At 36.3% G+C, this 26708-nt stretch overlaps 1 protein-coding gene across 2 annotated transcripts in view; it reads left to right on the top strand.

The window, feature by feature from the left end:
- LOC150108348 (uncharacterized) overlaps positions 1-26708 on the top strand; it is a 509704-nt gene that overhangs the window by 411769 nt on the left and 71227 nt on the right. For both annotated transcript variants that reach the window (XR_016548130.1, XM_090390709.1), the window contains exons 12-13: positions 1682-1817; positions 22598-22729. Coding sequence is in view for 1 of the 2 variants with exons in the window: in XM_090390709.1 (XP_090246835.1) it covers positions 1682-1817; positions 22598-22729 (268 nt within the window). In the remaining variant the exon portion in view is untranslated. The remainder of the gene's footprint in view (positions 1-1681; positions 1818-22597; positions 22730-26708) is intronic.

Genomic DNA, 26708 nt, shown 5'->3' with positions numbered 1-26708 from the left:
AGTTAAGAAATCAGAGGTACTTAGTATATTGCAAAATTTAAATGCAAACACTGCTGTAGGTTTAGATGGAATATCAGCCAGGGTGTTGCGTGAATGTGCAAAGGAATTGTTAACGCCTCTTACTTGGTTATTTAACTTAAGTTTGAACTCTGGTGTGATCCCTAGGGAGTGGAAGGAAGGCAAAGTAGTTCCTTTGCTAAAGGTGGCTCTGAAACTGCAGTAATAAATTACAGTCCAATCACCATCTCGGGAGTGGTGGTAAAAGTATTGGAAAAGTTGGTTAAAAACAAAATTCAAGAATGGGTGGATCAGGATATGATACTCTATAGGGGTCAACATGGTTTTGTTAAAGATCAATCCTGCCTTAGCAATTTATTAACTTTTTATAATAGAATGACATCTGAGTTGGACAAAGGAAATGGCTACTCAGTAGTACTAATGGATTTTGCTAAGGCTTTTGACAGGATACCCCCATGGAGCACTGCTGTGCAAATTGGAGCAGATGGGGGATGGATACTAAGGTATCCATCATGATAAGGTATCCACAGAGTCCAGGATGAGGCAAGTGACCATTGGTGTGCCTCAGGACTCTGTGTTTGGGCCATTCTTGTTTAATTTGTACATAAATGATATAGGAAATGGCTTAAAGGGAGATATTTAGTTGTTTACTGATGATGCAAAGTTGGGTAGTACAATAAAAAATCAAGCTGACGTTGAGAGTTTGCAGGATGATTTAAATAAGCTGGTAAAATGGGCAAAAGGAAATGGATCAGTTCAATGTGGAAAAGTGTAAAGTTATGCATATTGGGATTAAAAGATTACCAGCTGTGTACTACACTGATGGAACGGTACTCCAAGAAATTGATGAGACTAGGGACTTAGGGGTGTGGGGTAGATAGGGACATGAAGTTCGAGGGACACGTTGCTAAGGTGTACAAGATTGCACGTAGGATTACTTCGTTATTGAGGAACACACTAACATCAAGAGATAAAGAGGCTATTATTCTCCTTTATAAAGCATTGATACTTCCACATTTGGATTACTGTGCTCAGGTCTGGTCACCTGGATTCCTTGGAGATGAGGAGGTTTTGGAAAGGGTTCAGAGGAGAGTGAGTAAGTTGGTGAGTGATGTAAAAAATGCTCCCTACATTGATAGATTGAGAGCTTGTGGATTGTAGAGGATGGTTGATAGGCAGAGAAGAGGGGATATGATAAAAGCATTTAAATTACTAAAAGGTTGATGCTGGGGAAATGTTTCAGCTGTGTGATAAGGATGGAAGAACAAGAGTTCATCCCTGGAAATTAAGGAAAAGTGTGGTTAACAAGGGTGTGAGAACGAGGTTTTTCACCTGGAGGGTGGTGAATGAGAGGAATGCATTGCCTGACCCAGTTGTGAGTTCTTCATCTGTAAATGAATTCAAGAACAGATATGATAGATATTGTTTTGATAGTTTGGGTCTCCCGCGATGAGTCTACTGACTCCATGGAGATACCCGTAATAATAATAATAATAGTATTACATGAATGAGAGAAATACAAACAACATTGCAAGAGAATAGCTATAAATTAATATATATATATATATATATATAATTCCCTAATTCTTTTAGAGAAGGAAAACAATTTATATATTTGTTTCCCATTATATTTTTGCTAAATTTGTCATTCTCTTATGTTTAGTGCTTTAAAAGATAAAGAAGCAAAATTAAATAGTCTAAAAAGAAGCCAGCAGACTGAGAAAACAAAGAGTGCTCAAATGTTAGAAGAGGCACGTAGAAGGGAGGCAGAGATGAGCAAAGATGCCTCTAAAGCACAGGTAAAATTCAGTAATGTTCATAGTAAATCAAAAAAAAATTCAGGTAATATGTGTACATATAATTATAACTAAATACTTAAGGAATCGACAGCGTACACTAGAAATATAAATTAAATCAACTTTAATATATACTTTCTGATATTTTGGCAACATCACATCGCCATCTTCATGGGAACTTAAGATAAAGACACATGCATGAAAGTACTACATAACAGCAAATGAGAAACGAAGTGAGGAAGCTACTGTTTTCCTAAAGTCCTGGTGGTGCCCCCTGGTGAGCTATATTAGGTGTTCTTGGCCTTTGGGCTGAAGTTCTTCTGATGTATGTTTCCCAAATTTGTGGCAGTCTCATGCATCAAAATTTGTTAAGGTTTGCAATGTTCCTAAGGGCTGATTCTGATTCCATGAATAGTCTTTCATATTTAACCTTACTGCAGTGTATTACTATGGCTTTCTTCCACCTTATTCTGTGGCGAGTATCCAGAGCATGGTCTGCAAGCACAGAGTGGCTGTACTGGTGAAATCGGATGTAGTCCTCGTGTTCTGAGATTCTGATATTTGCTGTTCTGCTATTTGGCCAAAGTAGGACAATTTACAGCTGGTTGGTCTTTAGTGGAGCAGATAAGGGTTGCCAATTTTCTATATGGTCTTTAACAAGAGGTCAGGTCATGTTTTTTTAAGATTTTGTTGATTTTTTCCAAGGTGCCTCAGAATAGGGAATGGTGATGGATTTAGAGTAATCTTTTTTGTGAAGGTGTGTGTGGGGGGGGGGGGGGGTTGGATAACTGGTTTTAGTGTTTTTTTGGATTTTTTTGTGGGTGTAGCCATTCGCTGAGAAAGTGTTAAGGATGTGATGTAGTTCAGTAGTTAGGGCTTGGTCATTTGAACAGATTAGTTTTGCCCTGTCAAATAGTGTCTTAATAACTCCATATTGTTGTGAAGGGGGGGGGGGGGATTGTTGGTGAATGTATCTGCCTGTATGGGTGGGGTTTCTATTAACTGAGAAAACCAAGGTTCCATCAGGTTGGTGGATGACTAGTGTGTCTAGGAAGGGGAGGCTATTGCTTTTCTCTTTTTCCAGGGTGTTGGTTGTTTAAGGGTGTTAAGAAGGAGAGGAGTGTATCTGGGCCATGTGGCCAAATAGCGAACACATCATCAAAGTAGCGAAGCCATATGGTAGGTTTTTGTGGGACAGAGTTTAAGGCTTCAAAAGTCTCCATAAAGAAGTTGGCCAAGGGTGGGGAAAGTGGTGAACCCATGGCTGTCCCCTCTATCTATTTGTAGAATTTTTCCTGCCAAACGAAATAGCCTCAGTTTATTGTGAACTGAAATAGGGCTGAGATATCGGGAGAAAATTTAGCTTGGATTAGCTCTCAGGTTTCTTTGAGGTGGACATTTGTGAATAAGGAGGAGATGTCAAAACTTACCATTATGTCATTATGTTGGAGTGTAAGGTTTTCTATACTGGCTTTGAAGTGGGCTGAGTTTTTTATGTGTGATGGTGTGTTGCCAGTATAGTGTGAGAGCCCTTTGGCTAAATTTTAGCTAGTTTGTAAGTGGGGGAATCAATGGCATCCACTATGGAACTTAATTGGCACATTTTCTTTATGTATTTTTGGGAGCCCATTTTAGTTCACAATGAACTCAGGCTATTTCGTTTGGCAGGAAAAATTCTACAAACAGATAGAGGGGACAGCCATGAGTTCACCACTTTCCCCACCCTTGGCCAACTTCTTTATGGAGACTTTTGAAGCTTTAAACTCTGTCCCACAAAAACCTACCAAATGGCTTCGCTACGTTGATGATGTGTTCGCTATTTGGCCACATAGCCCAGATACACTCCTCTGCTTCTTAACAGAGGAAAAAGAGAAAAACAATATTCTACCCTTCCTAGACACACTAGTCACCTGCCAACCTGATGGAACCTTGGTTTTCTCAGTTTATAGAAAACCCACCCATACAGGCAGATACATTCACCAACAATCTCGCCCCCTCACAACAATATGGAGTTATTAAGACACTATTCAACAGGGCAAAACTAATCTGTTCAAATGACCAAGCCCGATCTACTGAACTAAATCACATCCTTAACACTTTTTCAGCCAATGCCCCCCCCCCCAAAAAAAAAATCCAAAAAATACTAATCCAATTATCCACAACCCACCTCCCCCCCCTTCACAAAAAAGATTACTCTAAATCCATCATCATTCCCTACATCTGAGGCACCTTGGAAAAAATCAACAAAATCCTAAAAAAACATGACTTGGCCTCTTGTTAAAGACCATATAGAAAATTGGTATCCCTTATCCACTCCTCTAAAGACCAACCACCTCCCCCTACTTGATGTATACCAGGTCCCTTGCAGCTGTAAATTGTCCTACTTTGGCCAAACAGGCAGGACAGCAAATATCAGAATCTCAGAACACAAGGACTACATCCGATTTCACCAGTACAGCCACTCTGGGCTTGCAGACCATGCTCTGGATACTCGCCACAGAATAAGGTGGAAGAAAGCCATAGTAATACACCGCAGTAAGGTCAAATATGAAAGACTATTCATGAAATCAGCCTCAGCCCTTAGGAACATGCCAAACCTCAACAAATTTAGATACATGAGACTGCCCCAAATTTGGGAAACATACATCAGAAGAACTTCTACCCAAAGGCCAAGAACACCTAATATAGCCCACCAGGGGGCACCATCAGGACTTTAGGAAAATGGTAGCTTCCTCGCTTCATTTCTCATTTGCTGTTATGTAGTACTTTCATGCACGTGTCTTTATCTTAAGTTCCCATGAAGATAGCAACGTGACATTGCCAAAATATCGGAAAGTATATATGAAAGTTGATTTAATTTATATTTCTAGTGTACACTGTCAATTCCTTAAGTATTTAATTATCATGTTTAACCAGCGTATAAGCCTTTCTACAAGAACTACATACAATTAGTTGTATTATATGCTCAACAAGATTTTCACTAAGTACTATTTTTTTATTATTTAATATGTTTTATATCAAATGTCTTTTTAGCCTTGCACAGCATTTCTGGTTTCATAATGCTAGACTACCAGAAGAAAGAACGTTATAAATTCAATTCTAGTCACTAACTCAAGGAACTTTTTCTATGCCTTTTTTTCAGCAAGGTAGAATTTTTTCCCTCTCAGAAACTCTCGGAAAAATCAACTGTAAAACCTATGCCATTTCAGACAGTAATGGGTTATACTTTAGGAACACAAGGTGGCAACATGGCAACAGTTGTCTGCTGTCCTCTTGTGCCAAACTCTTCAAAATCACCGGCAGCCATAAATTCAATTATTGGTGATGATTGATGGGAGAGACCTGCTGCTGCTTATTGATGTCCAAAGGCTTGTTAGGTTTAAAAATAGTTTAATGCATATCTTCTTTGGGTAATAAATGACATTTGAGGGTTTATATATATATATATATATATATATATATATACATATATCACATTATGGCACATTTATTATGTTGTTAACCTAGATTATTCTGTGTAAATTAGAAATGGTAATCTGCAATAGCTCACAAAAAATCCTTTATATGTTATATGTTTAAAAATGAAGTTCAGAACAATTTTACTACAAATTATATTGCCAAGCTAGAATTTTAGCTAAAGACCATAGCTAACTCACTTACTGATATAATGATAGTGTTCATATTTGAACTTGCTGTGGTATATTACTGTGACTTTCTTCCACCTTATTCTGTGGCGAGTATCCAGAGCATGGTTTGTCTTTTTACTGAGATATTAGTTGGTATAGTTGACAGGAGCCTATAACATGATGGGTAGGGATTTGAGTTTGGAGGACATATTACAAAAGTAGGGAGAATAATTCAGAGGATTACTTGAATGTTGAGGAATACACTGACAAGAAGAGATAAGAAGGTTATCAGCCATTATAGGCTTTGATATAGCTTTGGTCACCTGGGTTTGTTGAGAATGAGGAAGTGAAAATGAGGTGAGTGACCAAAATATAATTATTGTACGGAATTCTTCCATGAAGATAGATTGAGAGTTTGTAAGTTGCAGCCTTTGGTTGATAGGCAGAGGGACAGGAGATATGATGGAAACATACACACTGCTGAAGAAATTTTACAGGATGAATGCAGAAATTGTCAATACAGGAATAATGGAGAAAGAACAAAGCATTGTTATAATTATGGTTGTTTGTATTACTGCCAAAACAGCTAAGGCTATGAAGCCAGTGTTGTGCAGTGCTGTAAATTGAGTGAACTCTTCTCACTAGGTTGTTTTCCAGAAACTCGAATTAAAAAAAAAAAAAAAAAAGGGGGGGGGGGGCGGTTTCTGGAAGGAAAGCCCTTTCTCTTTATTCATTTTCACCTAAAAGCTCTTCTAAAAATTCTTCACATCCTAGATAGGATTTGAACCTAGGTCTTTCCAACCAAAAGGCATCATTAATGCTGAATTACAGAGGTTCTGAAAAACAAAAGGTCATTCCTTGAAGTTTGAAAGGATGTAGCTTCTGCAAGGACATGAGGATAAGATGTTTTTTCTTGGAGAGTGGTGAATGAATAAGGCAATTCATTTGCTTTGTCAACAAATGATTATGTGGAAGTGTATTCACAAAAGATATTTTGTGAATAATGGTGAGTGAGAGCTTTCTTCAACTCCATTGAGATGCCCGTATAATAAATAATAATCGTGTGTTACAATATATAAAATATTATTTATGTTTTTAAAATATTAATTTATGCAAGTCATTCATTTTGTAGCATAATTTAATAATGGAACTATGGGTAGTATGATTTTTTTTATCACAATCCTTATAAGATAAAATTAAATAAATAAACCAAGAAAACAAAGATTTAGATGCTAGAGAGCCATAAGTTGTGTAGTGTTAGAAAGAGCTCTGGAAAAATAAGTGCTATTTTGAATAATAATTGGCAGTGTTTCATACATTTTAGGGTTTCATTATTTATTTTTGAGAACGAAGTGTGTCTGAGTGATTTTTGGTGTGAATTCTATCAGAATTATGTCTAAATTGCCATTTTAAATATCACACAATGCCAGTGAGGAGGTCAACCATGAGGGCGTCGACTGATGCTACTGGGAGCATGGTATGAAAGTCAAATAGCATTGGCGACATAGACTTTTCAAAACTGATTCCATGTCCTAAGTGCAATATGTATGCATGGTGGAATGTAAGAGATGTCTTTGTGGAGAGGGAGAGAATGAGCGAAAGATGAGAGAAAGTATGGATTTGTCGTAAGTGCGATATACTGTTAGACCATGATACACAGAATGAGAAACTGACTGAAAAGATAGATAGTGTACATGAAAGAAACGGAAATGAAATGAAATATAGAGAGACTGACAGAGTGAAAGAATGCAGGAATGTAGAAGTGAAAGTTCTTAAAAACCAAAATGAAATGAAAGCAAGAGAAACTGAGGGAGTAAAGGAATACAAAGATGTAGAAGCAAAAGTTACAGAAGAAATTGCGAAAAACGGAAGTGAAACGAAAGTTGGAGAAACTGAAGGAGTGAAAGAATGCAAAGATGTACAAGTGAAAGTTAGTGGTAAGGGGGTGAAAGAAAGTATGAATGAGGAAAAGGAAGTAAAGTGCAGCCGAATGAGGGTAGCAAGATAGAGAGTGAAGTTGTCGGAATGCAAGATTTAATGAAATAGATATTGGAAATGAAAAATGAAATGAAGAATATGTTGAGTGAATGTTAGGCATCCAGTAGAAATTAATGAAAGTATGCAAGAAATCAGAATGAAAGAACAAAGAGTAAAAGAAGTGACGAGTGATTCCAGGATAGCAGTATATGGAGACTTCATAATTAGAGGGCTAGTTACTGACAGAGTCCATAAGGTCTGCTATCTGGGTGGGAGAATGAGTATGATAATTAAGGCATTGGACATGAGGAAGAAACGAGCGAGAGAGTTAGTTGTGATTGTAGGGACGAATGATCTAACTGGACATAAGAAGGATGTGAGGACAAATATCAGGAGGCTATTGAGAAGAGTGAAAGATAACAGTTTAGTAGGAAAGGTTGTCAGTGTGTTACATAGGTATGATGATGATGATGAGTTGCGACGGAAAGCCAAAATCATGAATGGTATGTTGGCGGAGCTGTGTGAGGAGAAGGGAGTGGAGTTTGTGGATGTATCGCATGTGTTTGAGGGAAGAATGAAATTATACAGGCATGATGGGTTGCATTTAAATGGCTTTGGAGTGAGTGTGCTGGAGAAAGGGTTGCTGAATGAAAGTATAGTGTATGGAAGTACAGTGTGTGATGAGTGCCAGAGATCAGAAGGAAGAGGTGAAAAGAAAAATCAGGAGAGTGATACTGAAGAGACAGCAGTGCTTTGCAGTGGAAACAGTAGTAGTGTGAGAGAGGAAGAGAGAATGGGAATACAAGAGGAACAGGGAGGAGCTCAGGTGGACAAGGAGACATGGCATAGAGAGAGAGAGTGAATGTTGAAAGTGGCAGTGAATATATGTATGAAGATGAAGTATTATTGCAATGTGGGTGGAGAAATGGAGACTGAGCAGATATATGTGGTAAGCGGTGATAAAGGTGATTTGGCAGGTGTAGTGGGGAAATCACAACCAACGTATGGCTTGGATAGGACTAGCTGTAGACCTAAAAATTAAATGTTGTGTTTGTTTATAAATGCCAGAAGTATCAGAAATAAAGGGGATGAAATGGTTTTAGTGATTGAGTTTATTCGCCCCCAAATCATTGGAATAAGTGAAACATGGTTGAATGAAGATGATATCGTAACGGGAATAAAAATGGAAGGGCACAGTATTTTTCGTGAGGATAGAAAGGGCAGGAAGGGAGGGGGGGGTACTGCTGATGATAGCAGAGGAACTAAGTCCACATAAGGTAGACATGAAAGGAGGAAAATAGTGGCAATGGTTATGAGGCAGTGCGGTGTAACGTGGAAGTTGAGAGGAAGACATATTTAGTTGGATGTTGCTATAGGCCTGGGAATGTGGGAGATGGTGATGAAGAAATGTATAAACAACTTGGATTAGTGAACAAAGGAAGGGTAACTATTATGGATGATTTTAATTATGGCATTATAGATTGGAATGAAGAGATAGCATTTCCAAATAAGGAAAGTGAATTTCTTGAGTTCTTGAGAGATAACTATCTCAGGCAGCACATAAAGGAAGGCACGCAAGGATCAAGAGTTCTAGATCTAATCATTTCATCAGAGGATGTAATTGTTAGAGGAGTTTCACATTTTCCTCCAGTTGGTGAAAGTGATCATGAAGTAATCACCTGTGTTGTGGATAGTCATATGCAGGCTTTTGTGAGGAAAGGATATATGTGGAATTATAAGGCTGGTGATTATGACAAGTTTAGGAGACAACTTTGAGCTATAACATGGAACAAGGAGATAAATGCTGCATAGGAACTTACAAAGAAATACATAACTGCATCAGTGTACGAACGTATCCCAAAGGCCAAAAGACTGAATAAGGTGGGTATAATGTATATAAGGGGTAAAATGGATGAATGTGGAGCTTAAGCATGAAATCTGGAAAAAGAAAGTACTTTGGAGGAATTACAAGATGAATAATGGTAATCAGTCACATGAAGAATATAAAGAACAAGCCAGGAGAGTGACTCAGTTAGTAAGGAAAACAAAAGTAGAGTATGAGCAGAAATTGGCAAATCAGGCTAAGAAAAACCCTAGAGAGTTTTTTAGATATGTGGCAAGTAGAAGGAAGAATGATCATGAAAAGATGAAGTTAAGGGATGAAAGTGTTAGAATGGTAACTGCTGCAGAAGACATTGTTGAAGTATTCAGTGATCAATTTATAAGTGTGTGTCATCCTGATCAGAGTGGAATCATGAAGAACTTAAGTGTAGAGGACATAGGAGAGGATAGCTTAATTGCGAGTGAGCAGGAGATATTTGAGAAAATAAATAATCTTGATGTTAATAAGGCGATAGGATTTGATGATATATCACCACGCATCGTAATTGAATGTTCCAGGGAACTGGCAGTAGCATTGGCATGCCTGTTTAATAAGAGTTTTGCAACAGCACAGGTTCCAGGGGAGTGGAAGGAGGGTAAAATTGTTCCACTGCATAAAGGCAGTGATAAGGCTGTAGCCTCAAATTATAGGCTGGTCTGAATATCTGGAGTTGGGGTGAAGGTCCTGGAGAGATTGGTGAGAAGCAGGATACAGAAATGGGTTGATAACAGCAGTATTCTCTGTGGTTATCAGCATGGGTTTGTTAAGGAGAGATCATGTTTCAGTAACTTACTTATGTACTATAAAAAGGTGACAAATACCTTGGACAGAGGAGATGCATATACAGTGGTGTACTTGGATTTTGCAAAGGCTTTTGATAGACTGCCACATGACAAGCTCTTAAATAAATTGAAACATATGGGATTGGATAACAGACTTCTGTTTTGGATCAGTGGCTGGCTGTCACATGGTATCAGAAAGTTGTATTTGGGGAGGTGCAGTATATCGAAAGAGAAAAGTCACCAGTGGTGTGCCGCAGGGGTCAGTTTTGGGGCCGCTGTTGTTCAATTTGTGTGTTAATGATATTGGATCGAGTTTAACTAGTGATATCCAGCTGTTTGCGAATGATGCAAAACTGGGGAGAGCAATGCACAGTCAGGCTGATGTTAATGCCTTACAAAAGGACTTGAATAGATTGCATGAATGGGCAGGTAAGTAGAACTATCAGTTCAATGTTGCCAATTATAAGGTTTTGAGATTTGGTAAACAACGATGGGATGCAAAGTATACACTTGGTGGGGAAACTTTAACAGAAGTAGAGGAGATGAGAAATCTAGGAATGATGGTGGACAGGGATCTGAAATTCAGGGGCCACATTGCACATCCCATCAAATAATGGCAATGATGTGGAGAACCCTGACATGCAGAAATAGAGAGGTTATGATTCCATTGTATAAGGCCTTGATCAGGATCATATGGATTATTGTGCATAGATTTGGTCGCCAGGATATGTTGGAAAGGGTACAGAGAAGATTCACAAAGGTAGTTGATCTATGGAATGTGGAGTACGAGGACAGATTGAGAGAATGTAAGTTGTAGAGCCTCGTGAATAGGAGGAAGAGGGGGGAGTATATGATTGAGACATATAAGCTGATCAGGGTTATTATCAGGTAGACATGGAAGAGATTGTTCATAGATTGGGAGAGGGGAGTAGAACAAGAGGCCATTGCTGGAAACTGTATGAGGAAGATGTGAGCAAAGGACTGAGAGCAGGTTCTTTGCATGGAGGGTGGTTGGTGAGTGGAATGCATTGCCTGAGTGTGTTGTGGATGTGGACACATTGAATCATTTTAAGATGCAGTTGGATGAACATTGTATGCAATAGTGAGTACCTCCCATGCTGAGTCTCTGATTCCATGGAGGTCAAATGTTGATAATAATAATATTAACAAAGAGCCTTCAAATATTGGGTAAGACTTATAAAATCTAGTGTGGGTAATAAAGGATTTTTTTTTATTATTGTTCTAGGTCAGAAAGTATATATTATACTTGACAAGAAATATATTCAGCATATTATATAGACATAAATGGTGAGATATAAAGCATATATAATCCATAGGCTAGAGCAGTGTTTCCCAAAGTTGGTATGTCTATCCCTGAGTGTATACAAAAGCTCTTTAGGGGATACAAAGTACTTTTTTTTTTTTTTTTCAAATTTTGGTTACCTTTTTTTTTTTTTCAGACTTTTATATTTTTATCACCATATTGTCACACACTATTCTATAATTAAGTTTTCAATAACAAAAAATCTAAAGGGAAATTTTAAACAAAATGTGCCTCTTGGCATATGTTGACTGACCTCCATTAGTGCTGCTTCTAGTTGACACTGATTGTTCAAATCATGTAGTTGGAACTCTCTATTAAATTTTGGAATCATTTGTATATTAAATCTATGGCTAAAAATAATAAATATAGAACCAGATTTCACCAAACTGACTTCTTCCCAACAGAAACAATATTGTCTCATCAAACTTTTTTTTTATTATTAAAAATTTAAATTTCATCGTTTTTGTTTTTATTGTATGTATATATTGGATTTGTGTAACTAAAATGTATTTAATAATTTAAAAAAAAGAGTTTCACACTTTTGTAATTTAATTTCCTGTCTTCACTAAAAAGTGTGTTGAATCTAAAATTGAGGTATTGTTATAACATAAATGTTAGAACGTACGTTTAGAATTATTCATCTTTGAATGAAATATTATAACTTTACCCTGTGTTATCCTGAGAGGAGGTATGCTAGTATTTCTAAACTTTTAAAAGGGGTATGCAGGTACTAAAAGTTTGAGGAACACTGGCCTAGAGCAATGCACAGCCTATATTTGAGTAGCAAGTCAGCAGTTAGAGTTTAAGACGTACAGGAAGACAGTTTAATGTAAAATCAGATGTGAAACAAATCACATATGGATCTGGCCACTTACTATAGCCTGTAGTAGCTTGATAAGTTCTATGTTTAGTCTCTAGAGCAGAGTTTCTAGATTATGTAAAAAAAAAAAAAAAAAAGCTTTTAAAAAAGGATAAAAAAATTTTAGCCCCCCTATAGTAATATGCTATAGGTTTATTTACGATCTTTCATAACTGGGAGTCACATTAAAAAAAATCATTATGAAGGGAAGGGGCATTAGGGCTGATATTAAAATTGAGATGTTAATCTAAGCTCTACTTTATGTAGATGATGTTATACTTTTAAATGAATCCTGTAAAAGTCTGTAGGAGTTCTCAACTAAACTGAATAATAATATAATAAATTTGGTATGAATAATTAGCAGTAAAAAGAACAAGTAAAACATTTCAGTTGATTTGACATACCTTTTAGTGAAGGCAGGAAATTAAATATGGAAACAGCAGAATAAGTGCATCTGAGATGGTCAGGAGTCATCTGATAAATTTATGTTGCTAAACTAGCTGTGTAAGACAGTGTTCAAATCAATTTTATCTTAGTTCTTTCTTTCATTGATACATTTTAACTGAGGAATTTTAACCTAGTGCTCTGGATAAGAAATAAAGAATTGATCAAAAACCACATATGGACTGTGTTATGCATCACTTGACCAAGCGCCAAATTGATGTTTTTTGAAAAAAATCGTATTTTGTAAAATTTTCTTAGGAATATGAGAGTGGTTTATTCAGGAGTAGCGTCCACAAGACGGCCTGTGACTAGTGGTGTGCCATAAGGATCTGTTCTTGGACCACTGCTGTTTAATTTGTTCATTAATGATATAGGAAAGGATCTGAGAGGAACAGTTCATTTGTTTGCGGATGATGCAAAGTTGGGTAGGGCAATAGTGAATGCAGATGATGTCAAAATTTTGCAGGATGATTTGGATAGATTGGAGGTCTGGGCTAAGGAGAATGGATGTCAATTTAATGTGGCAAAAGGTAAGGTTATACATTTTGGGGTGAAAAGATTAGCAGCAGTTTACTACATTAGTGGAACTGTATGCCAGGAAATTGATGAGGCATGAGATTTAGGAGTGTTGGTGGATAAGGAGTTGAAGTTTAGGGGGCACATTGCAAACGTGGCCAAATCAGCTCATCAAATCACTTGGTTGCTGAAGAATATGTTGACAAGCAGAGACAAGCAAGTTATTGTACCTCTGTACCGAGCCTTGATAAGACCTCATCTCGACTACTGTGCCCAGATTTGGTCACCTCGGTTCCTTCTTGATGGGGAGGAGGTGGAGAGGATCCAGAGGCAAGTGACCAAGATGATAGCAGGTCTGTGGAATGAACCTTGTGAGAACAGGTTGAGGATTTGTGGGTTGCAGAAATTGGTTGATAGGCGGAGGAGGTGAGATATGATTGAGACATTCAAATTACTGAAGGGTTTCTATAAAATTAATTCAGAAGATATTTTTGAGAACAGGGCTAGTTGGGGGAGGACTAGGGGACATCCATGGAAACTGGGAAAAAGTGTGGTTAAGTAAAGGTGTTAGAGCTGGGTTCTTTACTTTTAGAGTGGTGAATGAGTGGAATGGGCTGCCAGAGTCTGTGGTGGATGCTGTGACAGTGAATGAGTTTAAGGCGAGGTATGATAGATACTGTATGAATGTCGAATAGTTGTGATGAACATGATTTGGGGCCTCCCTCAATGAGTCTAAGGACTCCCTGGAGTTGCCCTTAATAATAATAATATATTCCATTTGGCTTTTAGTTCTTTGAAAGAAAACTGTGAAAATACCGACTCCTGTCGGTCTCGATTTTTTTATAGGTAAGTTACATCATTATTCATCAGATGGCAAACTAATCTCTAAAACATCAATTTGGTGCTTGGTCAAGTGATGCATAATGCAGTCCATATATGAGAGTTTCAAAAAGAATTAATGATATTTATAAAACTTTGCCGAGATCACAGAACTTGACTCAGTAGTTTATTTCATCTTTCCGGTTCTCCTTCCTTGTTTGCTACTCTTTGCTTGTTTTCTACTCTAACATTCTTGTTACCCAGTGACAGCTGTTCTAAAAACAACAACTAATGTGCATGCCCATTCCTAGATTTAAAGCAAAACTCATGTGACATTATTATTATTATTATTATTATTATTATTATTATTACCCCAAGACCCCATTGAGTCAAAGACTCATCTAGGAGGGCCTTTCATCATACACACAGCTCATCATACTGCACCTTAAATGCACTCAAATTCTCTGCAGACACCACACTCTCAGGCAAAGCATTTCAATCATTCACAACTCTGCATGCAAAACACTTACTTCTCACTTCCCAGCTCACACCCTCTTTATAGAGTTTCCAGAGAGCTTGCATGTTGTACAGTAATAGTGTATGTCATATGAACAGTACTATAAACAAATGCCACAATAATAATATACATACATCATTTCTGTGTTATTTTCTAAGGATTACAATACAGTAAACAAGTTTACTGCTCAAACTACATTTAAATCTCCTTTATTATGCTACCACTATACCACATGGCAGTATGATAATACTAACATATACAATTGCATTAATAAATGCAAAACACACATATATTTTTAAAGATTACTTTATCATATAACAAAAACATATTCTTCATTAATGAAATGTTCACCCAGTACATATAATATTTTAAAAAATAATCGTTATAAATAAAACAATTATGTGAGATTTTAACAATAGCATACAAGTAGCAAAATGATGTGTCACTATGTTATTATTGTAACTTTAGATTTGTGATTGTTATATATCAAAGTTTTTTACTGAATTTGAAAGTACACTATGAAGAAATAAGTAATGTAACAATGGACTGAAATATACTCATTTATCTATAATTATTTATTACTGGCTAAAAAACAAAACAATTTAATAATCAATGATTAGTTTTGTACAGCACCATTGTGTACTTCTTTAGATTGTTACAATAAACACAAATATAAAGAGGTATTAACATGAAGATTACCAAATAACAAACTGTCATTTCTTTTTTTTATTTTTATTAATTCAACACAGATGTTGAAAGGAATGAGATATCATAAACATGTACCATTGTTAAAGGATATAACATATTTTGTCTCAAATGCCTAAATCATCAATATGTAGATCTCTTGCATATGCTGCCCAGAGATGATTTAATATAGGGCCTTGTTTTTAATTACACTGGGTTGGACATCATATCATCCCTAATAAATTTAGTTTAATCCTTTATCCAAGTGTAAGCAAACAAAATTTGCAGCTGAAAATATCTTCAGGACTGAGGTAAGGTGGTGCAACACCAGGCAACTCCGAGCAAAAGTGGACCAAGCTCTCATTATTCCTTGTCTCAGTATCTCCCATAATGCAAAGCACATCTCCTTGCAGACATGTATACTGCTATGCATTAAAGGAAGGGCCACTACGCAGACCGGTTTCGACCTTTATTGAGATCTCGTCAGTGGGAGGCAGACCCAACCGTGGAAATACTAAGGCAGAAGCAATAGGAGAGGTCATATTTACCTATACAAGTTGCCAACAGGTGTATCACCTTACACTTGGATAAAGGATTAAACTAAATTTATTATAGTCTAGCCAAGTGCAAAATAAACTTCCAACATCTTTCTCTAAATCCAGAGTAATTCAATAATAAAGTGGTACACCTTTGGCAACTTGTATAGGTAAATATGACCTCTCCTATCACTTCTGCCTTATTATCTCCACGTTTGGGTCTGGCTCCCACTGATGAGACCTCAATAAAGGTCGAAACTGGTTGGAAGCTTGGGTGATGAATGGCAATGCTGTAGCCCGTGAAGTTTTAACTGAGGCTCAGCTGTTGCTGTCACCCAGGGCCTGCGTGGTGGGGTAATGAATGGCAATGCTGTAGCCTGTGAAGTTAACTGAGGCACGGCTGTTGCTGTTACCCTTCCAGATGAGCAAATGAGCGTTTCTGTCTTTCTGATCCTGTGGATCGCTCATTGTTGGGTGATCTGGGGGATTTTACGAGTTTTTGGAATGGTATCGTATCCCCGCACTTAAACAAAAGGAAACTGGTCTGGGTAGTGGCCCTTCCCTTAATGCATAGCAGCAGTATACATGTCTGCAAAAAGATGTGCTTTGCATTATGAGAGATACTGAGACAAGGAGTGATGAGAGCTTGGTCCACCTTTGCTCAGAGTTGTCTGGTGTTGCACCACCTTACCTCAGTCCTGAAGATATTTTCAGGTGCAAACTTTGTTTGCTTACACTTGGATAAAGGATTAAACTAAATTAATTACAGTCTAACCAAGTGCAAAATAAACTTCCATTATATCATCTCATTAGGCTCTTTAACTTTGTGTATTAAATTCTAAGTATGGTATTTTGGTGATTTGCCAATTAATTTGATGGTTTTTGTTAGTGGTGTGAAAGGCCAATGCAGATTTATATGCTCTTTTTTTTCTTCACATCTCTGGCATGTTCTTTTTGACAAATTTTTCCAGAATGTCCCACCTATCCAATGTAACAAACACTGCAATTGCATAAATTTTAAAACTCTTCATAGATTAATATGGTTGTTTAGGTGATCTTAACATTGTGAAGATATTTTGTGGAGATTTAAAGTCAACTTTTAAGTTATGTTCTTGTAGGACTTTTGCTATTTTTTCTGTAATGCTCTTGATACATGGTAAAGAAACCATGAATGTGTAGTTGTTTGGTTATTGTCTTGGAGCATTTGATGGTTTATTCAATACATCATTAATAGTTCTGATGTTGTAACCAATTTTTTGAAAAATGTCTTTCATTTGTTCTTTTATTATCATCACTCGATAATGTAATTACTTTCTATGTTAATGGTTTGATGTATCCTGTTTTTGTACTGGGTGGTGGTTGGAACTGGCATGTAAATACTGACCTGTATTAAACTTTCCTGTATACTTCAAAAGTAAGATTACTGTGATCTTCAACCAGAATGAGAACATCCTATGATTGGTTTAAATAAAAAATTCAATTTACATCAGAGGTAGATAAAGATAGATCCATTTCCTACATGGATGTTCTCATCTCAGTTGAAACTCCTGGTAATCTTACTTTTGAAATATACAAAAAAAAGTTTAATACAGGTTGGTATCTGCATGCCAGTTCCCACCTGCTATCTACGAGGGTGGGCTGAAAAGTTTTCAGCCTAACAATGAAAAAACGAATTTATAATTTCAAAATTATTTTTATTTTTCAACATAATCTCCCTTAAGACTAATACACTGATTTGAGTGATGCTCCAGCACCATTATCCCATCCCTGTAGTGGTTCTCAGTAAGATCTGCAAAATACCCCTCTACAGCTGCAATCACATCTTGATTCGAAGTAAAACACTAACCAGCGAGGAAGATTTTTAGTTTTGGGAAGAGATAGAAGTCAGAGGGAGCCAAATCTGGGGAATAGGGTAGATGTTCCAACAATTCATAGTGCAGATCCCTTAATTTTCCCATTGCCAAAACACTTTTGTTGGCAGGTGCATTGTCCTGATGAAAAATTATTTTTTTCTTCTGCAAACCAGGTCTTTTCTCAAAAATTTTTCCATCTAGTCTGGTTAAATGATTCGGAATAATATTCCCTGGTTCATGTTTTACCCTTTTCAAGATAATTAATAACCAAAATGCCTTTAGCATACCAAAACACCAATGCCATGACCTTGTCTTCTTTGGTGCTGAACAACCGGCTTCTGTCCACTGTTTTGACTGCTGTTTGGATTCTAGTGTGTACTGGCATCCAAGTCTCATCCATAGTAATAAATCAACGCACAAAATCAGTTTTATTCTTGTTAAAATGCTCCAAGCACTGTTCAGAGATTTTCATGCGAGTTTGTTTTTGATCTGTGCAGCACCCATTTGAGCAAAGCTTTTTCATTTGCAATTCTTCATGCAATATGTATCTTATATGTCCTTTTGAAATGCCTATAGTCTCAGCAGTTTCACACACTTTGACTCGCCAGTCATCCAATACCATATCATGCACTTGATCAATGATTTCTGGTATTGTTACACTTTTTGGATGTCCTTCACATGTATCATCTTCAAGGCATGTACGGCCACATTTAAACTCGGCAGCCCATTTCTTAATTGTCGAAAATGAAGGAGAAGAGTGCCCATAAACTTTTATGAACTTCGAATGAATTTCTTTTGACGTTAACCCTTCTTTTACAAAGAATTTAAGGTTGTAACCGCATGAATACTCAATTTTATCCATTTCAAGGGATACAGACAACACTTTTGCTTCAGACAGCTGTATAAAATAAACTACTTGATAGAATGACTTGTAATTTCACATGGATGCTTATGGCAGATGCACCAACTAAGAAAAAAAAATATCTTGTGATACTGTTGCCATCTATGGTCGAGGCCGAGAACACTTCAGACCATCCTTGTGGCACAAAAACAAGGTATCTTCAAAACATTAAAAGAGAGAGACATTCTTTCTTTTAGAGAAACCCGTGCCATAGTTATATGAATTATTTACATGAACACACAAGGCAAAGGTAATATTTATTTGATTATAAGGCTATATATTTCGGCTGAAACTTGCAGATCATCTTCAGTGGTCTGTAAGTTTCAGACCGAAATTTATGGTCTTGTAATCAAATAAACAAGGAAATAATTAAAGATAATCTTCAAAGAATGTCTCTTAATAACATATTGAACAAACTATCACAGGCCCAAGACAATAACCAGGCGACTACAAAGGTATGATTTCTTAGCCTATATATCAAGAATATTTTAGACAAAATAGCAAAAGTCCTACAAGAACATAACTTAAAAGTTGCATTTAGACCTCTATAAAAAATCTTTACAGTGGAGATTGTGAAGTTTATAAAATCTGCTCCAAATATGGTGTTTGTTAGATAGATAGGATGTTCTGTAGAAATATACATTTTAATACCATTTTATATTTGGGTTTATTATATCAATCTGATGTAGTACACAATAGTGTTGTATGAAACTAGTCATTGATATTCAATTGTGTTTACTTTTTTATGTGATTTTTTGCCAGTATTAATTTAATAATTATGAATACTACAAGCCACGATAATATAAATTCCATACTGATTTATCATCTATGAATGAAATATACCAATTTATTATTACAAGCAAACCTTTTTATGCCTGTAATAATAATAACAATAATCTGCAATATTTACAGCTCCTTAAGGCTCATAACCTGGCAAGTATCCTTGGCTTTCTTAACCATAATTTTAGGATAAGGTGGTTAGTCTTATGCATAAATATACATTTTTGTATGAAATGGTATGTTCTCCTGGTTATGATATGAAAAATCTAAATTTCCAAGATGGTATGAACTATCACCAATCTCATGTGAAGGTGGTAGCTTTCCCTGTCTTGGAAATTTAGATTTTTCCAACCAAGAGCCTCATCAAAACAAAAGCTCAGCTAGAGAGGCTTTTGTTTGTGTAAAAATATAGATAAATACAAGAATAAAATTTCTTATTGAGTACCATATGTTTATCTAATCTAAAAGAAGAGGTGTTAGTTCAGGGTCAAATCGCTTGAGTATCATTGGTAAGTGGAATACATAGATACCAAAGGAAAAAAAGACCAGAACCCTTTTTTTTGAGGGGGGGATGGATCCAGGTTGCTCAAGATTTTTCTCATGATTTTTTGGTCAAGGCATATAATGCAATATTTCAGGTAAATTACAAGGTGATTAATAGTTGTCTATACATGAAATTTGGTGCTGGAGAAAGATGATGAAAATTAGTTGGACAGAAAAGAAAAGTAATGAAGAAGTTCTGAATATAGTTCATGAAGAGCAGTCATTAATGAAACACATCAATAAGAGAAGAAAAAGCCTAATTGGACACCATTTGAGGCATGGGGACTGATTACAGAAATAACGGAGGGGACTGTAGAAGGAAAGAGGCCATGAGGCAGACCAAGAACTTCATATATAAATAACATAATGATGCTAACTGGTGCTAAGAGTTATGAAGAGATAAAAAGGAAGTCACAAGACAGGATGTTGTGATGTGCTGCTATATTTACCAATTTTCGGATTGATGTACCAAAGAAGAGATACATGAATAGGATGAGATAAATGATGTCAGGATATCAACCTTATCTTTAGGTGATGTGGCAATACTGCCTTCTAGGTGTGTGAAAGAGAGAGGTGGAGTAGAGATGTTCAAAAATTTGGCCTGCTGCTTTGCAGGAGACCAGAAAACATGACTGCCATGAGTGCTGAAGACAAGTGTAGTACATTTTATCCTTTGAAAGTCAGCCTTAGTCCTGTTAGTGATGGTTTTTCAAGTGTTGTGAACTTCAGTGTTAGCTGTGAATGAAACTGAAGTTTTTGTCTTCGATGATATGTTTTTTTTTCTTTTTCTGGGATTGCTTTGAAAATCCATGTCTTGGATACCAGATGCAAATTTTGAACAGCATAAGGAATGAAGACTCTCATTCCAACATGGATAATTTCTGTCACACACTCACAAGTATCAGGATATGGAGAATGGATACAGTAGTCCAACTATATAAAGGAGAAGTAAAATACTGGATATTTTCCCACTTGGCATTGTTGTGGCACCAAAGGACAGGAGGATATGAATGGTTGAGAGGTGTGTGTTCCACTAGTGATGAAACTTGTATGAAGCTATGATCTGAATCATCAAAAGGAGAGGTCACCTCAAGGTGTATCATGAATACATAGTGTGCACTGAAATAGGTATGTAAAATAACATTGTTAATGTTTATAGTTATAGCTAATTATCAGAAATTACTGGATGCACATGTGTGTGTATGTGTGTGGGGGGGGGGGAGGGGGCTCCATAAACTCAGGTTCAGGATTCTCCTCCCCTTAAGAAGATTGTATATACCGAAATAGTAGTCAATGCACTGCTATATTGGATTTCTTTAATGTATCAAATTCTGACAAATCTACAGCATACCAATACCGCATGTGGATGGGTTAAGGGTTAGCTTATCTGGAGGCCAAACATAGAACTTTTCAAGACAATCCAGGCATCTAATAAACAGAGTAACATTCTCACATTGTATAATGAAAATCATCTGTTAGTTAGCCTTTATTTATAATAAATTTATAAATAATAAAAATAATAATCCATGTTACTTACATGCCTTTAAGGCCTATGACTGGTTAGTTTGCTTGGCTGCAGGAGGATTTTTCTTCCCAGAAACTTAAGTTTCTGGGAAGAAAAACCCTGAAACCCCCATCTGGCTGACTCACCTTCCATTGAAAAACTCTGATAAAGTTCTTTGCATCCTTGATCAGATTTGAAGTTAATATTAGCCCAGATGGCTTTATTGAAACTGGCTGAGTTCTGGAGGCTTATATGAATAAATTTAACAATTCTAATTTTAATAATAATAATAATGACAATAACGATTTCTAATAATATAAACTTCTCCAACTTGAGAGACTTTTGTACATTGCTGCTAAAATATATTTTAGCAGCAATGTACAAACTGACAGATTCATTTCATATTCTGAAAGTAATAATTTGTAAACAAATAAATTGAAGTAAATTGTAAGTAAATAAATTAACAAAAAAGCAGAGCTGTTGTTAATTTATATATATATTATGTTGCAAGTGAATGTAATATGCAGTTTTTTTGATATATTAAATATCTCAGAAATTGAATGCATTATATGTTAATATGGCAAATTATATGTTATCATTAGGTTTTTTTAAAGTAAATATTGTTAATAATAATCCCAATATAAATATTTACAACATAGGTACTACTATATTTAAAATTTACAGCTTCATAAAATATTTTAACTTTACTAAAGTTGATTAAGTATAGATCATTTTTGCTATATTGAATATTTATATTAATGAAATCTCTTCTTTTTCTCCCATTTCTACCCTCCTAGCCATCTGGTGGTGCTGCTGGCTTCTTTTCTAGTTTTTTTTGAAGTTTGTTATTTCTGTGAGATTAATTCTGTTTCATTGTTGGATGTTTTGGGATGCCATTTGTTTGATGCAGTGGCTGTCTTCCCCTTAGTTCCATCCTGATTGCTTTTGGCTGGTTGAAGGGACCCAACTGTTATGTAAATTTTCACTGTTGTGTAATTGCACTTGTGAAAGGGAATATTTTCATAAATGTCTTTTAGTTTTAGCTACATCACTATTTGCTTTTGTTTTATTGTTGAGGTGTTTATTTGTTTTATTTATTTATTTATTTTTATTTTATTATTATTTTTTTTTGAGTAAGTTATTTTGTTTGTTAGCTCACCTTTCATTGCTCTTCCCATCATGCTTCCCACACATCCTCTCCCGATTCCCCTCCCCTTCACTGTTTAATCCCATTAGGAGCAAATAATGCAGCAGAAAAAGAGGATCGAGGAACTGGAAGATGCTGTTAGAGAAAGTATTCACATAACCGCTGAAAGAGAGGTGGCCGTGGCACAAAAGGATGCTATTGTTAAAGCTGCAGAAGAAAGGGTAACCTAACCTTCTATAATGTAGTAATTTCTGTTTAGCTTATTCATGTCTTTATTATATACTATGCTATGAAATTTATATATGACTAACTATTTAGACTTATGTGCTGGTTAGAACTCATAAGATGTAATGGAATAAATACAGCACATATAAATAATTAAACACACATTTAATTGATCCTATATTTTGTCTCAGTTACTAAGACACCATCAGGGAAACAATATTAAAATTGCCAAAACACTGACAAAGTTGCACAAAAGAATAAGTGGAAAAAATTAGATTGAAAACCTAAAGTCCTATGAGGGGGGGGGGTACCTTTCATGGTTGCTGTTAGCTAACCTTAGCTATTAGGCACAAGGCCTAAGAATTAAAGTTTCCCAAATCTTTGGAAGTTTAATACAACTATTTTTATTGAGATTTTGGTTGTTTTTTGGTGAAACATAGCAGTTTTCTTCCATTTGATTCTGTTCAAGGTATCCAAGGCATGGTCAGCTAGACCTGACTGACCATACTTGTGATTGGCAGATGCATTTCTTACGTTCTTCTAGACAGATGTTTGCAGATCTCCCAGTTTGACCATAATATGATAAGTTGAAAGAACAAGGAACTTTGTAAACACCTGGAACAGAAAGAGGAGATAGAGGCTCCTTTGGAGAGTGGATGAGGACAGCCAGCTTCAGATGACGTTTGAATAATGTGAAGAGATTGTACTTGTTTTAGAGTTCTGGCCATTTTTTCTAAGGTGCCCCAGATATAAGGAACAATGATAGCATTACTATAGTCAGTCAGCATGTTAAGAGGGATGTGAGGATATAGGAGGAACAATTAATCGGTTGAATTTTTTGGCATTGTAACTATTGAACATGGTCTGGTGAATAAAGGAGAGCTTAGCTGTAAGTTCAGCCTGGGTAGAACAGAGATTGGAAGCACCATATTGTTGAAGGGGGGGGCAGGATGATGGGAAAGTTTGTGTATGTATTTATGTATCTATCTGTGTGGGTGGGTTTTCTGTAAACTAAGAAAGAAAGGGTGCCGTTGGGAAGACACGTGATGAGATTTTCTAGAAAAGGTAGACTATTGTTATTTTATTTTTCTATAGTGAACTTGATTCTGAATACGTCCCATAGTAGTCAGTAGCATCTACCATAGAGCAGTGATAGATATTGGATTTATGAATTTTGGCATTCTGTATATCTTATTGACTCCCCCTCTTTTAAGTTAGCTAAATCCTTACCCCCGCTTACAAGTGATTCTTCATCTTATATAAAAAATTCCATTTATTTCAAATCTTTAATCCAAAATATAGTTTTAGATAATAATGTCATGGTAGCTTTGATGTTACCTCTCATTTTACTAATATCTCTCTTTCTGACAATTTAAATTTATTAAAAAAATGTTTTCTCCACTGATTTTATTATTATTATTATTATTAACATCTGACCTTCGTGGAGTCAGAGACTCATTGTGGGAGGTACAAACTATTGTACACAATGCTCATCCAACTGTGCTTTAAACTGATTCAGTGTGTCTATATTCCACTTACCAATCACTCTCCATGCAAAGAACCTGCTCCTCACTCCTCTGCTCACACCCTCTTTATACAGTTTCCAGCAATAGCCTCTTATTCTACCCCCCCACCCTCATTCTATGAAAAATCTCTTCTATGTCAACCTGATAACAACCCCTGACTATCTTATATGTCTCAATCATATCCCCCTGCTTCTTCCTCTTATTCACGAGGCTTTGCAATTTACATTCTCTTAATCTGCCCTCGTACTCCAAATTCCAATGACCACTGACAACCTTTATGAATCTTCTCTGGACCCTTTCCAGCATATCCTTGTCTCCATGAAAACCTGGCAACAAATCTGTGCACAATAATCCATATGAGGCCTGATCAAAGCTTTATACAATTGTCATCGTAACCTCTCTATTTCTGCATGTCAGGAACCTCCACATCATTGCCATTATTCGATGTGACATCTTTACAACTTGTGAAATGTGGCCCCTGAATTTCAGGTCTTTGTCCACCATCACTCCTAGATCTCTCATCTCCTCTATATCCTTTAAAGTTTCCCCCACCAAGTGTATACTCGCATCCCATCAAATGAATACCAATCATTCATCTTTCATATCATTCATCTTTTTTAATTTTACCATTTATTCTGGCTACTTCACTTGGATAGATACCATTTGAATTTATTATATGGAGCATATTGAAACACATGCTCTTGATCCTGCTATTCACAAATCTTCTATCTGGCTAAGATACATTGATGATGTGTTCTCTATTTAGTCATATGGCTCAGACACATTAGACTCCTTACTCCTCCATCTCAACAGACAGCACTGCAGAATCCAGTTCATTATAAAAAAATAAAATAATAATAGCCTGCCTTTTCTAGATACTCTAATCACACACATCTTACCAATGGCACCCATTCTTTCTCAGTTTACAGAAAGAAAACCTACTCACACAGGTAGATATATACACAGACGTATTCACCATAATAAATAAACACTTGAAAGACTTTTTTTTAGAATCAGCAGCAGATTTAAAAAAACAACCAAATCTCAGTAAATATAGTTGTGTTAAACTTCCCAAGATTTGAGAAACATTAATTCTTAGGTCTCCTGCCCCGTTTTGAAATTTTCATTTTAACACATTATTATTATTATTATTATTACGTGACACCTCCAGGGAGTCCAAAGACTCATCGAGGGAAGATACCTACTCTACATCTCTCTCTGTTTCCACCATTCAGTCCAGCAACTATATCAACACCATCTACCACTTGCCACCACCATTAATATTTCCACAGACAATCACAAACATCCACGCCCATGGCGGGATTCAAGCGCACAGCCTTTTGGCTGGAGAGCGGATATGCTAACCGCTCGGCCAACCAGGCCGACTTTATTAAATTCTTCTTCTTATTATTATTTTTTTTTTTTTTATTAAGAAAGACCTTCAGGGTGTCACAGACTCATCAAGGGATGCCACATATTACCCACACTAGCTGTCATACCTGTTCTTGAATTCATTCACCCTACCCACACTCACCACTTCCAATGACAGTTGACTCCAATTATGCACCATTCTGTGAGAGAAAAATATAACTGTCATCCCTTCTTGATGGCATTCATTCTCAACTTCCAAGGATACCCTTTCATCCTTTCCTCATCTGGAATAAAATAAAAAATTCCATTTACTCATATCCTGTATGACTCTTTCAGCAGTTTGTAAGTCTCAATTATATCATTCCCCTTTCTCCTGTTGCTAGTGTCTATATTTTGTAAATTCAAAATATGTCTTAATCTGTATTCCACAATCCTAATATCATTTTGAACACTCTCCTTTGCACTCTCTCTACTGTGTCAGAATCACCACGGAAACCAGGAGGCCAGCCTAAGCACAATAGTTCAAGTGAGGTTTTATCTGGTTTTGTAATCTGACTTCCTTATCTTTACATGTCAAGATTTGCTTCAGCTTTGCAGTTATCCTCTGAATTATATATGAAATCTTTGCTGTATGGCCTTTGAACACCAACTTCATATCGACTAAGACTTCAAGATGATCTCTAGACTGATCCATTTCTTCTAGTATAATCCCATCAATATGATATTGGAAATCCCATCACATTGAAGTGCATCACTTACATTTGCACTGGTGTCCAAAAACCTAAGAAAGACCATTATTTCTGAATATTACAACTGCAAATTGAAACAAATCAGTTTGTGGCAATTTGTATAACTGACAATTTTGAGTAGAAAGTGGGTACACGTTCAAATTTTTGAATCACGTGCAGGGGGTGGGGTTCATGTGATAGCACTCAATATGATAAAAGGTAAAAGACTGGGCTAAGTGAATTGTGTTTGAAGGAAGCTCTTTTCATGAAGGAAAAAGGTTCAAACTTATATGTCTTGTAATGTCTCAAAAACATCAACTGCAGATTTCACATGGGGAAGAATAATTGGA

This window comes from Typopeltis vanoorti, chromosome 3 (genome assembly GCF_054136105.1).
Source record: "Typopeltis vanoorti isolate ZY-2024b chromosome 3, IOZ_Tvanoo_1.0, whole genome shotgun sequence".
NCBI lineage: Eukaryota > Metazoa > Arthropoda > Arachnida > Uropygi > Thelyphonidae > Typopeltis > Typopeltis vanoorti.
Note: the sequence above shows the minus strand (reverse complement) of the source record. Positions and strands in the feature narration are given on the sequence as shown.